This window comes from Trichosurus vulpecula, chromosome 3 (genome assembly GCF_011100635.1).
Source record: "Trichosurus vulpecula isolate mTriVul1 chromosome 3, mTriVul1.pri, whole genome shotgun sequence".
In the NCBI taxonomy this organism is placed as follows: Eukaryota; Metazoa; Chordata; class Mammalia; order Diprotodontia; family Phalangeridae; genus Trichosurus; species Trichosurus vulpecula.
This window is the reverse complement of record NC_050575.1, coordinates 286,786,209-286,799,484: the sequence shown is the minus strand read 5'-3', so window position 1 is coordinate 286,799,484 and position 13,276 is coordinate 286,786,209. Positions and strand designations below refer to the sequence as shown.

Genomic DNA, 13,276 nt, shown 5'->3' with positions numbered 1-13,276 from the left:
TTTGTTTTTTTTGTTTCTTTTACAGCTCCATCAGCATCACCTCTGAATGTTACAGTATTTCTGAATAGATCCAGTAATAATTTAGAAGTAAGATGGGAAAAACCTCCACTTAAGCGCCAGGATGGTGAACTGATGGGCTATAAGATATCGTACGTGTGGCAGGGTGTGGAGTCATCTGTAAGTCTAAACTGGAAAAAATAAACTCCAATGTGCCCTTTTTGACTTGCTCTTTTAGCCTTTTCATGATAGTCATAGTTAAATAGTTTCTTGACTACTTTCTGTCTGTGAATAGACTTGGTTTGTTCTCTTCAGTTCAATTCAGCAAACCTTAAGTGCCTACTCTGCGAAGGGGAGTAACATAAAATAAAGCAGGAAAATAGGTGTGAGTCACATTGTATAGACCTATAAATGCCAGGCAGAGGATTCTGTAGCTTATCCTTGGGGCAATAAGAAGCCACTGAAGCTTTTTGATTAGATTGATTAGATTAGGGCTTAGCATGATCCAATCCATGTTTTAGGAATATCATTTTGGCTGCTGTGTGTAGTATGGATGAGAGAGAGGAAGAGCTTAGAAACAGGGAAACTGATTAGGAGTCTACTGCAGTCATTCAAATAAGAGACATACAAAGAATGAATAAACTTGTAGCTGCCTTCTAAGAGTATGTGAAGAATCATTGTCTCCTACATTTGGAGGGTGCTTATAACTTTTATGCACTGTAATGTTTTAACATTTTATTTTACTCAAACATAAATAAGTCACTTTGCAAACTTTAAGGTAAATTCATTTTACATACCTACATATACGGCTACATTCTAAACATTAGAGAACAACATCATGGAAGATAATTATACAAAACTTCCCTTGGTATGACTGTTAGAGATGAAACACTGAGTTCAATGAGCCTCTGGGCCTCAGTTTCTTCATATATAAGATGAGGATAATATTAACTGTTATTACTTGTCTTTCAGAGTTGTCGTGAGGCTCAAAAGAGATAATGTTTACAAAGTGCTTTGAATCTTTAAAGGGCTATATAAACACAGGTTATCATAATTAGGCAGCTGATGCAGTGGATAGAGCACTAGACTTGGAGTTAGGAAGACCTGAGTTCAAATCCTACCTCTGATATGTACTAGCTAGGTAACCTTTGACAAGTCATTTAACTCCTCTAAGCCTCTGTAAAATGGGGATAGTAGCAACACCTGCATCCCATGGTTGTTGTGAGAATAAAATGAGATAATATTTGTAAAGCACTTAGCAAACCCTAAGGTACTATATAGATCTTAGTTATTAATGTAATTATAAAATTAGTTTCCTTACTTGTGAAATGAGAATAATATTAACCTGCCTGCCCCATGGAATTGATGTGAGGATCAAATGAGATACGGTATATGGCTAAGGTTATTATTAATGAGCTTATGGAAAAGAGAAAATAAGCTGTTTGACAATATCTGGAGCTATTATCTCAGTTATATATCTAGGGTGTAAGTCCCTTTGTCCTCCTGGTTTGGCAGTGATATGGAGTACTGTCATCTTGAACAGGACCTTAGGTCTTTCTGAAAGTAGGAAGTATGTGATAAGTCTTCAAATTTATGGAATAATGCTATGAACTGAAGGCTTGGACTCTGCCACCAAAACAACAGTCCCTCTCCATAAAAAGACAGAAGGTAAATTGTTCCTTTCACAAGTATCTCTTTCATTAGCACATTTGTGTGTATCCCGTTTATTTGCACTATCTCCAAAATATCTATTTTTCAATGTGGAGGGCCAAACATTTGAAGATATTTGGTTATATTAAATGATTCATGTTTTTCCTTAAAACACAAGATTACATTTTCATTTCCCCTTTTCAGCCCTACTTGGCACAGACATAATGAAATTGGGAAAAATCTCTATTGCCTTGTGACTTTTTTGCACTTTGAGTCATTGTGTAATGTCTGAAATTCATGACTTATTATTTCCCAAGTCCTTTCTTATAAACTGACTTGAGAGTTGCTTTACATTCTTGCTGGGATACACAAATGTACTGGCCTCCCTGCTTCTGGTGGTGATTTGACAGGTTGCTCATATTGCCCGTGAAACTTTTTCACAGACTGTAGGTAGAAACTAGATCAGAAGATTTGGGAGAGAGGGTAGCTGTGAAAGTTGAAGCACTATAGCTTTTGCCTTTCCATCTTTAAAGATTTTTAATATATTTTGTTTTTTATTTATATTCCTTAAATTTCCCCCAGTATTTCTCCTCATATTTCTCCTCAGAGAAGCATCCCATTTAAAAAAGAATTTTTTTAAGAAAAAGAGGAAGAAGAGAAAAAAATCAGTAAAAATCATTGTATCAAAAATATCTGAAAGTATATGCAGCGTTCCACACCTGTACCTCCCATGTCTGCAAAGAAATTAGAGGAGGTGTTTTCTCATATTTTTTCTTTGGCACCATCTATGTTCTTTGTAATTTTTTTGGGCAGCTTGGTGGTGCAATGGAGAGGAGACTAGACCTGGAATCAGGAAAACCTGAGTTCAAATCCAGTCTCAGAAATTTATTAGCTGTATGACCCTTCACAAGTTACTTAAACTCTGTTTGCCTCAGTTTATATGTACGTGTGTGTGTGTGTGTATGTATATATATATATGAGGGTGAGCATAAAAACTGATATCCACAGATGAAGCCTATTAATTTAATTTTTAAAAATAATTTCTATTAATGCCTTTTGTTTTTAAAATCACATTCAAATCAGACATTACACTCTCCTTGGAATTGAACCTTTCTTTATAACAAAGAAAAACAGTTAAGCAAAAAACCCAATATGATGCTTGCTTCTGACAATGTATACAACACTCTGCCATAGAAATTCCCCCTCTCTCTGCCATAGGAAGAAGATATCCTTTATTATTGTTCACTAGAACCATTTCTGGTTGTATAGTTACTCAGCGTTTGGCTTCCTTTTAACAATCTTTTCATTAACATTGTTCTGGCTCCACTTACTTCACTGCCCTTCAGTTCATACAAATATTCCTCTGTTTCTCTGAATTCTTCATAGTAAAGTAAAATTCCATTACATTCATATTGTATAGCTTTCTTTATAGCTATTGTATTGTAGAGCTATTGCATATTCCTTAATTTATGAATACTCACTTTGTTTCCAGGGCTTTGCTACCACAAAAAGGGCTGCTATGAATATTTTATTTCCTTTTTACTAACTTCAGATGTGTCCAAGCATCTCCCATCTTTAAAGAATTTTCATTAGACTCTAACGTTCCCTCAAGCTGTCATATTTCTCCTCCCTTTCTTAGCCAAACCCTTTGAAAAAGTTATCCACATTTGCTTCCTCTACTTCTCTCATTCATTCTTCTACTCTTTTCAGTTTGTCTTCCAACCTCATTACTCAATTGAAACTGCTCTCTCCAAAGTTCTCAATGATCTCTTAATTGCTAAATCTAATTTTTTTCCCCTCAATCCTCATCCTTCTTGACCTATCTATTTGACTCTGTTGACCACTCTCTCTCTGTGGATACTCTCTTCTCTCTGGGTTTTCATGACACTTATTGGTTAGTTGTGTCCAACTCCTCATGGCAGCATGATCCATAGCATGTCAATGCTGTCAATAGGGTTTTCTTGGCAAAGATACTGGAGTAGTTTGCCCTTTCCTTCTCCAGGGGATTAAGGCAAACAGGTTATGACTTGCCTGGGGTCACAAAGCTAGAAAGTAGGAAGTGTCTGAGGCTGGATTTGAACTCAGGTCTTCTTGACCTAGGTGGTGCAGTGAATAGATCACTGGACTTAAAATTAGAGAGACTCATCTTCATTAGTTCAAATCAAGTCTCAGATACTTACTAGCTATATGACCCTGGATAAATCGCTTAACCCTGTTTGCTTAAAGTTCCACGTCTGTAAAATGAGCTAGAGAAGGAGATGGCAAGAGGCTAGATTTGAAGTCTTCCTGACCTTTCATATCCAAGTTTCTTTCCATTGTGCCACCAGGCTGCTTATATCAGAATATCAGAACACATGGGGTACAGTGGGGAAAATGCTGGATTTGAAAACATCATATGTATACATATACATATACATTCAGCTTTCCACTAAATTTGACACAGTACCTTTTTCTAATTTGTGGCCTCTTATTTCTAATTATGGTGATCACTATTAAATGGTAGGAATTCATATTGTGTGGATTTTCCTTTGTTATCTTCTAGCTTCCTTCAAGGTTCAACTCATGTGCCATTTTCAAGATTTCCAAGGAAACCTTCCCTAATTCCCTTAGTTATTAATGCTCTTTTCCACTTTTTGAAATGATCCTATATGTACTTCCATGTTTGAATTCTTTATCCCCTCAATAGAATGTAAGCTTCTTAAGGTAGGAGACTGCTTTTCATTTCACCTCTAGCCCAAAACAGTGCCTTGCATGTAGTTGGTGCATAATACTTTTTGGTTGGCTCATATCAAATTGTACTTGGAATCTTAGAGGGCCTGGATTTGAATCCTAGCTCAACTATTTACTATTTATACGACTTTGATCTAGTCTTTTCACTCTCTTATCTTCTCCATTTGTAAAATGAGGGAGTTGGACTCAATCCCTAAGGTTCCCTCCTGCCCTGAAGTCTACCTGCAGTGGCATCGTCAGCACCCCTTGTAAAGTAGTGGAGGTCATTAGAGGAGGCTTTGTGTCATGACTCTGTCTTTTGTTGGCAGTGTTTGGCACCCTGGCAATTGAAGAATCAAATGTTCGTCCTAGAATTAGGGCAAATAATGTGTAATCAAGTCCAATTGCATAAGGGGGACCCAAGTTTGCCAACAGAAAGTCATCTTATGAAAAGAAAACCAACTAGTAATATAAATTACAGTTTTACAGGCATTTCCTTGGCCTGGCTAAAAGCTACTTTTAAAAGAGTGGGAGTGAAACAGGTCTTTAGGATTAGGAAACAGTTGTTGAGAGGGAATGATACAAGCATCATAAGCTACATCAGCTGGAGGTCTTTGTGTTCAATGCTATCAAAACTCTGTTGTGTATACTTCATGGCCTTTTGTTCAGAATGTCCCATTTTGTTCACTGCTCCAGTTGCCTGTGAACCCTTGGGCCTTGTGCCTCCTTAGAGATGCAGTCTCAGCCCAATGAAAAGGTCGTTTGTATTGCACTAACTGTATACACTGCATATCATAACAGTCTTGTGATGGCAGAAGGGTTTAGTGGATCATTATGTGCTGGACAAAAATCTACTGTGACATGACGGAACTCAGGTTTTCAAAATGTGCAAAGCAGGGAGATTAAAATTCGGATAAAAAGAGATCATGCTTCCTTTGTTTATCATTCAGTTCAAAAAGCATTTTTAGTGGGAGGTGATAATTTTGATATCTTCCATTTTTAAACAACGATAGTTTTTAATATATCAGTTTTCTCTCTCCCCTGCTCATTGTGCCATCCTTTTTAAACAAAGAACTAAAAAAGAAAGAAAAAAAGCAGAACAAGAAAAACAACTAATATAATCAACTAGTGACAGCATTTGCATTATAGCCTAACTATAATTCCCCTCCTTTGCAAAGAAAACAGGAAGGTGCAATTTTTTCTAATCTCTTCTCAAAGGCCAAGGTTCTTGGTTATTATAGTTTCACAACACTCAGAAAAAGCCAGACTTCTTGGTTATTATAATTTCACAGCACTCAGCAAAAGCCAGGCTTCTTGGTTATTATAATTTCACAACATTCTGAAAAGTTTGAGTGGCCCGTAAAGTGGTCCACCATAATGAGACTGGAAAAGTAGGCTGGGTTCAGGTTGTAAAAGTTTTTACATGTCAAAGAGAGGAGTTTATATTTGATCCTAGAGGCAAAAGGGAGCCATTGGAGTTTGAAGTGAAGAGATGGGTGCTTCAGGAAAATCTCTTTGGTAGCTATAGAGGACAGATTAGAGTAGGGTGGAGATTTGAGACAGGAAGACCACTTATGAAGATATTGCAACAGTCCAGGTAAGAGATGATAGGGTCCTGAACTGGGGTGGTTGCTTATGTGGATAGAGAGAAGAGGACAGATGTTTAAAATGTGAAGATAGAAACAAGAAGATTTGGCAATAGATTGGATAAGTGGAGTGAGAATAAAGAGTTAAGGATGATGCACTTAATAGAAGTAGGGAAATTTGGAAAAGGAGTGGGTTTTGGGGTAAAGATAATGAATCCTGTTTTGTACATATTGAGTTTGATTTGCCTAAGAGATATCTAATTTGAAATGCCCACTGAAGTATAGAAGGAAGAAACTAAGGATTCTACCAGATAGGTTTAAAGAGAGAATATGTTCTACCTAGGGATGGAGAAAACCCTGTGAGTAATTGTGGAGAGTTGGTTTACATAGTTTTTAAAGAAAATTTTACTAGTAGTATATCTTTTGTATGTAGCAATAGAGTATACATTTAGAAAGTAATTTGTATTCATATATTCTGATTTGGTTGGTAAGGAAGTTTTCCTCCCAGATTCCTTGGCATTGCTAAATTGTTTAACACCAGAAACTTCTCTGATTTTATCAGGAAATGACATTAAAGAAAAGGCATTACCATATGTTTTGCCACTGCATCCTAAGGACTATGGGACCTTTCCATCTGACTTGCAGCTGAAACCTTCCATAGGCATTGCATCTCCTATTAAAATGTCAGCTCCTAGAGAACAAGGATATCACCAGACTTTTCTATTTGGATTTCAGCAGTTAGCATAGTGCTTTGCACATAGTAAACACTCAGATGCTTCATTCAAACTTCAAGTCATCTTGAAACTTACTTAGAGACTGATCCCTGACTGTGTATTATGTAGTTATAGTAAAAATAAATATGGATCCTTAGAATAGTGCAGTGAAGTGTTGGCTTTGGCACCAGAGGACCTGGGTACAAATCTTGTCTGTGCTACTTAACTACCTCTGTGACCTTAGGAAAGTCCTTTAACTTCTTTAGGCCTCATTTTCCTCATCGGCAAAATGAGGAGGTTGGACTTGATGTCTTTAAGGTTTCTTCCAGCTCTATATTTATGACCCTATGACTAAGGGACTCCTGCTGATTAGTGCTCCACTCTCGTTGAGTAGACAATTTAAAAGAAAGTAGCGGTTACATTGTTTCAGCATACCCCCAAAACCCATTCCTCTTCCAGATTTCCCTACTTCTCTCCTATCATCCTCGACTCCTTATTCTCACTCTCCATATATTCAGTCTTTGGCCAAATCTTCTTGTTTCTATCTCCACATTTCACACATGTCTTCTCTCTATCCACATAGCAATATATCAATGTCATATATTTGTATATAATATATAAATATTATACATACACATGTACATATATGTTTTTATATACATATATATTAGGTTATATTATACAACACTTCTCTTTATAACTCTTGGCTTCCAAATAAGAGTTCAAAGTTGAGAGTCAAGGAAAGAGGCTATACCCAATGGATAAATCATTATAATTCTGGCTGTAAAGTAAATGATCCAACTCTTTGGTGAGTCAACTTCAAATATAACAAGGACAATATCTATAGAAACAAAATAATTTCCGATCCAATCCAATGTAGAAAGAGCGCTGAACTTGAAGGGGCAAGTTCTAGCTTTGCCACTGGCCAGCAGCCAACATGGGCAAAACATTCGCTTCTCTGAATTTCAGTCTCTTTTCTGTAAAATGGAGCCACTGCTTGTATTGTCTCTCTCACAGAGTTGTTTGAACTTTGTGAATTGTAAAGTGTTACATAAAGAGGGTGTGTGTGTGTGTGTGTGTGTGTGTGTGTGTGTGTGTGTGTGAATGAGTTGAGGAGGAAGAGATGGCCATATCAATGCCATGATTACATGTCCCATGAAGTAAAATGCCTTTGTGTTAGTTTGTTTTCATACAGAAATTTGTATCAAGATCCCAAAAGATCTGTTAAAGATATGTCCTTTCTGACATAAATTCCTATTTAAAAATGACAAAATATCAGATCCAGAAGGCCATTCTTCCATTTAAAGATGGATACGAGATAGAAGTAGATAAGTATATGCATGATAATTTGAGGAAGGGGCAAAGGTCCCTAACAATACCTTACAAATAACAACAAAAAACTGCATTCTATCAAACATAATTCCAGTTCAAAGAAAGCGTTAAACAGGAGAAAAAAAGCACTGGGCTTATAGACAGAAGATCTGGATTTGCATCCTGGCTTTGTCACTTATTCTTTGTGTTACCTTGAGAAAGTAACAGTCTCTAGATCTGTTTCCTCCTGAGAAATAAAGAGTTTGAACTAGGGCCATTCTAAGGTCCCTTTCAGCTCTAAATCAATACTTCTGTGAGAAGATGGACATTTCCTTTGACATTCATTATGATGGAAATAGATCACTTGTTGGTTGTTTGGTTGGTCGGTTGGTTGGTTGGTTGGTTGTTCCAAAGTTAAGTTTGTTAAGTTAAGTGGTGAAAGAAGCTCTGTCCCAGAGATTGTCAATGTTTACCTGAGTGGTGTCAACTGGGAAAGCGTACATGGTAGGAAGGGATTTTGAGGTGTTTCTCTTTTAAGCAATTTAGAATATATTGCATTACCTCTTCCTTGTTACATTGCATTCAACGGCAGAACATTGTTGTTTGTGTAGATGTTTCTCCAGTGATTTATATACTCCCTTTTTCTGAAAAGGATTTGTGACAACTTAAAATATGTTGCTGTTCAGTGGTGTCTAACTCTTTGTGACCCCATTTGGGGTTTTCTTGGCAAAGGTACTGGAGTGGTTTGCCGTTTCCTTCTTTAGCTCATTTTACACATGAGGAAACTGAGGCAAACAGGGTTAAGTGACTTGCCCAGGATCACAGCTAATAAATGTCTGAGGCCGGATTTTAATTCAGGAAGGTAAGTCTTCCTGATTCCAAGCCCAGTTCTCTAGCCACTGTACCCCCTACCTGACCTACAAACACATAAATATATACAAGTATGTATAAACTCATATAAAACAAGATGAGCAAAAATGGAAACAATAAAAACACGTTAAAGAGGGTAGAGAATAGATGTCATAGAAATCCAGCTACTGTAGTTGAATCCTGAGGTTGTCTGCAGGGCAAGCAAAAAGTAACATGTTTTGGGTTATATAATTCTTCTCACCTGATGAAAGAGACACATTCATTCAAAGTGACAGATTTTCCTGGGATAGAATTATATGAGGAATCTATCATGTGGATGCCTCTGTATGTCTTGTTGGCTAATACCTAGTATCTAATACCTAATATCTAGTGTGAGATAATGGACAAATAACCATTCTAAGCCTCAGTTTCCTCATTTGTTAAAAAAGCGGGGTGGAGGGGATTGAACTAGAAGGCCTCTAAGGTCCCTTTCTGCTCTGTGTCTATGAACCTAAAATAGATTTAACTTCAGTTTCACAAAGGTTCAGTTAATAATGTTTTTATAGGGTGCTGGATTTAGAACTGAGGGAAACATATCTTCCAGCTATCTAATCTAACCCTCTTATTTTACAGGTGAGGAAACTAAGGCCCAGAGCAGGTATTTGACTTGCCCAAGGTCACACAGATACTGAGTATCAGAGGTGGGATATGAACCCACACCCTTTGACTCCAGAGATTTTCTATTGTACCCCACTTTATCAGTCCTCTAGAGAGAACTAAGCGTATAATATTACCTTAATTCAGTATTTCTTTGGGGGAGTTAAAGTGATATGGTCTAAATTTATCACTTTCTGATGATACCACATTAATATAGGCCTAGAGCTTAGAAAACCACAGAGTATAGGAAAGTTGACTTAGGTCTGAAACTTTTTTTAAAAGCAAGTGTTACCAATCAGCTGATTTGGTGATAAAAGAAACAATAAAATTGCCTCAATAGGGATGCCACAGAATATCTGATTTTTGTTAGACTCATGCAGCTAATAAGAAAAACACAGAAAAAACAGAAAAGTGATACAGTGCCCCTTTCTTTACATTAGGCATCTTTACAATAGGCATTGTGTATTGCTTAATGGAAATGTTGAAATGTGTGTAATCAAATTCATATGTTTTCATTTTCTCCATGCAGCATTCATTAAGCTCTTACTATATACAAGGCTCTGTAGTAGGGACATGAATTCATGACAAAAATGAAGCAATTCTTGCCCTCAAGGGGCTTACATTCTTTTGGGCATGTGCATGCCTAAATATAAGGTATACTTAAAGTAATACAAATGTATTATTGGGAAATATATCCTACAGAAGGTAGCACCTGACCTAAGGATTCTAAGAATCCTCAGACCTTCGGGGAAAATGTGTGTATGTATGCTTAAATATAAAGTAGATATAAAGTAATATAAATTTATTATCAGGAAAGATATCTTACAGAAGGGGACATCTGATCTAAGGATTCTAAGAATCCTCAGACCTTTGGGGGGAAACAACACATATATGTATGCTTGAATACAAAGTAATATAAATTTTTTTATTGGGAAAAGCATCTTACAGAAGGTAGCACCTAATCTAAGGATTCGGAGAGGTAAATCTGACATATGAAGCCACTTGTACAAAGTCACAGGTGGAAGAATGGAATTTGACATAGAGGGAACTGCTAGCAGGCCAGTCTCACTGAAATAATAGCAAGTTATAAAAGGGAATCATATGAAAGAAGACTAGGGAGCCAGATTATGGAGGATTTACTCAGAACTTCCTCAAAAATCATGTGACTGGGAAAACTTTTGTGGATTCTGTGTTTATAGAAAAGTAAAGTGTTAATTAAAAAAAATTGGCAAATAAATCATGGTGGTGCTTAAAGGCTCTTAAATTCTATATCCAGTCTTCCCTAGAGCTTAGGGCTGTTCCTAGCACATAGTAGGCCCTTAATAAATGCTTATTGACTGAATGACTTAAAGGTATAGGGAGTGCAATGTTCTTTCATCAGTATTTGTTGTTGTTCAGTTGTTTCAGTTGTGTCCACCTATTCATGACCCCATGGATCACTGTCCCTATGATTTTCTTGGCAAAGATACGGAAGTGGTTTGCCATGTCCTTCTTCAGTAGCAAACAGAAGTTAAATGACTTGCCTAAGGTCATACAGCCAGGAAGTTTTTGAGGCTGGATTTGAGCTCAGGTTTTCTTGACTCCAAGCCTAGTACTCTATCCACTTGCACCACCTAGCTGCCTCTTGGCATAGAGAACTCACAAATAAGGAAATTCCATCTACTAATGAAGGTCCACAACTTTAGTCTTAGAAAGCTGTCTGGAGCACCAAGAAGTTGTGACTAGCCAGAGTCTCACAGCCAGTCTGTCAGGCACAAGACTTGTGGTTATGAGGTTGATTCTCTCTATCCACTATTCCTCCACTACCACTGTAAGCCACTAATATTTAATCCTAAAATGAATGTAATCAATGTATAGACTAGAGGTGTCAAATAAGGGACTGCACAGATTAAAGCGTAATTGGGAAATATTTCACAAAGTAAATAAAAATACAATAGAACATAGATAAGGTTAATATGTGGTTTTCTTTTTTGTATTTTAAATATTGGTATTTTATTTAAATACTTTATTTATTTAGATATTTTATTTAAATTTAAATATTTAATTTATTTGACTATTGGCATCTTACACACAGTAGGTATTTAATAAAAGTTAGTTGAATGTGACTTCAAATACCTTACCCCTTCCAAATGCTATCCATCTTACCTCTTTTGCACAGAGCATGGATGTTACCTGAGACTCCTTTGGTCCCTGCTCTTAATCTCCAGGAGACTGATATTTCTTTTTACAAAAATTTTTTTTTTAAATTTTCTATTTTTAGTTTACAACACTCAGTTCCACAAGTTTTTGAGTTCCAAATTTTCTTCCCCTCCCTTCTCCCCCGCCAAGATGGTATGGAATCCAATATGTGTTCTACATATACCTTCACATTAAACTTATTTACACAATAATCAAGTTGTAAAGAAGAATTATGACCAATAAAATGAATCATGAGAAAGAAGAAGCAAAACCAAAAAAGAAGAGGAAAAAAAAGAGAGAGAGAGCAAATAGTTTGCCTCAATCTGCATTCAGACTCTATAATTCTTTCTTTGGATGTAGATAGCTCTTTCCATCATGAGTCCTTTGGAGCTGTCTTTGAACCTTGAATTGCTGAGAAGGGCCAAGTCTATCAAAGTTAGTCATCACAGAAGCAATATGTCTGTGGTTGTGTACAATGTTCTGGTTCTGCTCCCCTCACTTAGCATCATATCATGTAGGTCTTTCCAGGTTATTATGAAGTCCATATGTTCCCCATTTCTTATAGCACAACAGTATTCCATTACATTCATATACCACAACTTGTTTAGCCATTCTCCAATTGATGGGCATCCCCTTGATTTCCAATTCTTTGCTACCACAAAAAGAGCTGCTATAAATATTTTTGTACAAATGGGTCCCTTTCCCACTTGTGCGGTCTCTTTGGGATACGGGTCAAAGGGTATGCACTAATATGTGGTTTTCTAAGTCAGAATGTGGCCTGCGGGAGTCCTTTTGTGCAGTTTAGTGTTGATTATACTTCCACATTTCTCACTGTATGTAACATTACCCATTTCTATAGTGTTTTAAGGTTTTAAAAATGTCTTCCTTACAACAACCTTCTGAAGTAAGTAGTATATATATTGTAATCCTCCTCTTAAGTTCAGTTCTCTTTCCCTAACACTGTACTAAATGTAGAGCATTAAGAATACAAGCTTATATTATTAGTTGTAACTGCCTCATTTCAAAAAAGCTGTACATAAATTAGTGTGATTTCTTTTTTTGTAAATGGTATTTTTAAAGTGCTAAATGGCGTCTCTACTTATCAAAAGGAATTTTCTGGTGAATATTGCCATTTCTACCACAAGGTAGCCAGTTTCTACTAAAATATGTACCATTTGCCATCCTTAGCATCACATTGCAAGCAGTTATGAGGGTTGCTTCCCTGTTGGTGTAATGGAGAAAGGGAATATTTTCCAAACTGCTTTGTAAACCCTTCAGAAATACTAGTACAGCTGACTAACCCTTGGCTTCTTTGCAAGGTAGTAAAATTCTGTTTTACAGATTAGGATCAAGAGACTGAAATGGCAAAATAACTTGCCTAGGTTTTCATAGTTAATGATATCAGAGGAGCTGAGATAACTTTAATTTTCCTTTTTATTCCAAACCCACTCTTTAATCGCTCTGCATTATTGCAACAAAAAAATTAACTTGAATTTTTATTAGGATTTTGATTCCTTCATCAAATGAGAGACAACATATGCAGTGGTGTCAAATTCAGATTGAAAGGGCAGTCACTAATCCATGCATATGGCCCTAAAGGCCACATTTTGACTTAATTTTAAAATG

General features: G+C 36.6%; 1 protein-coding gene across 1 annotated transcript in view; it reads left to right on the top strand.

Moving 5' to 3' along the window:
* Positions 1-13,276, top strand: part of MERTK (MER proto-oncogene, tyrosine kinase) — a 128,588-nt gene that overhangs the window by 81,348 nt on the left and 33,964 nt on the right. The window contains exon 8 of the mRNA XM_036752462.1: positions 26-177. Coding sequence (XP_036608357.1) covers positions 26-177 — 152 coding nt within the window. The remainder of the gene's footprint in view (positions 1-25; positions 178-13,276) is intronic.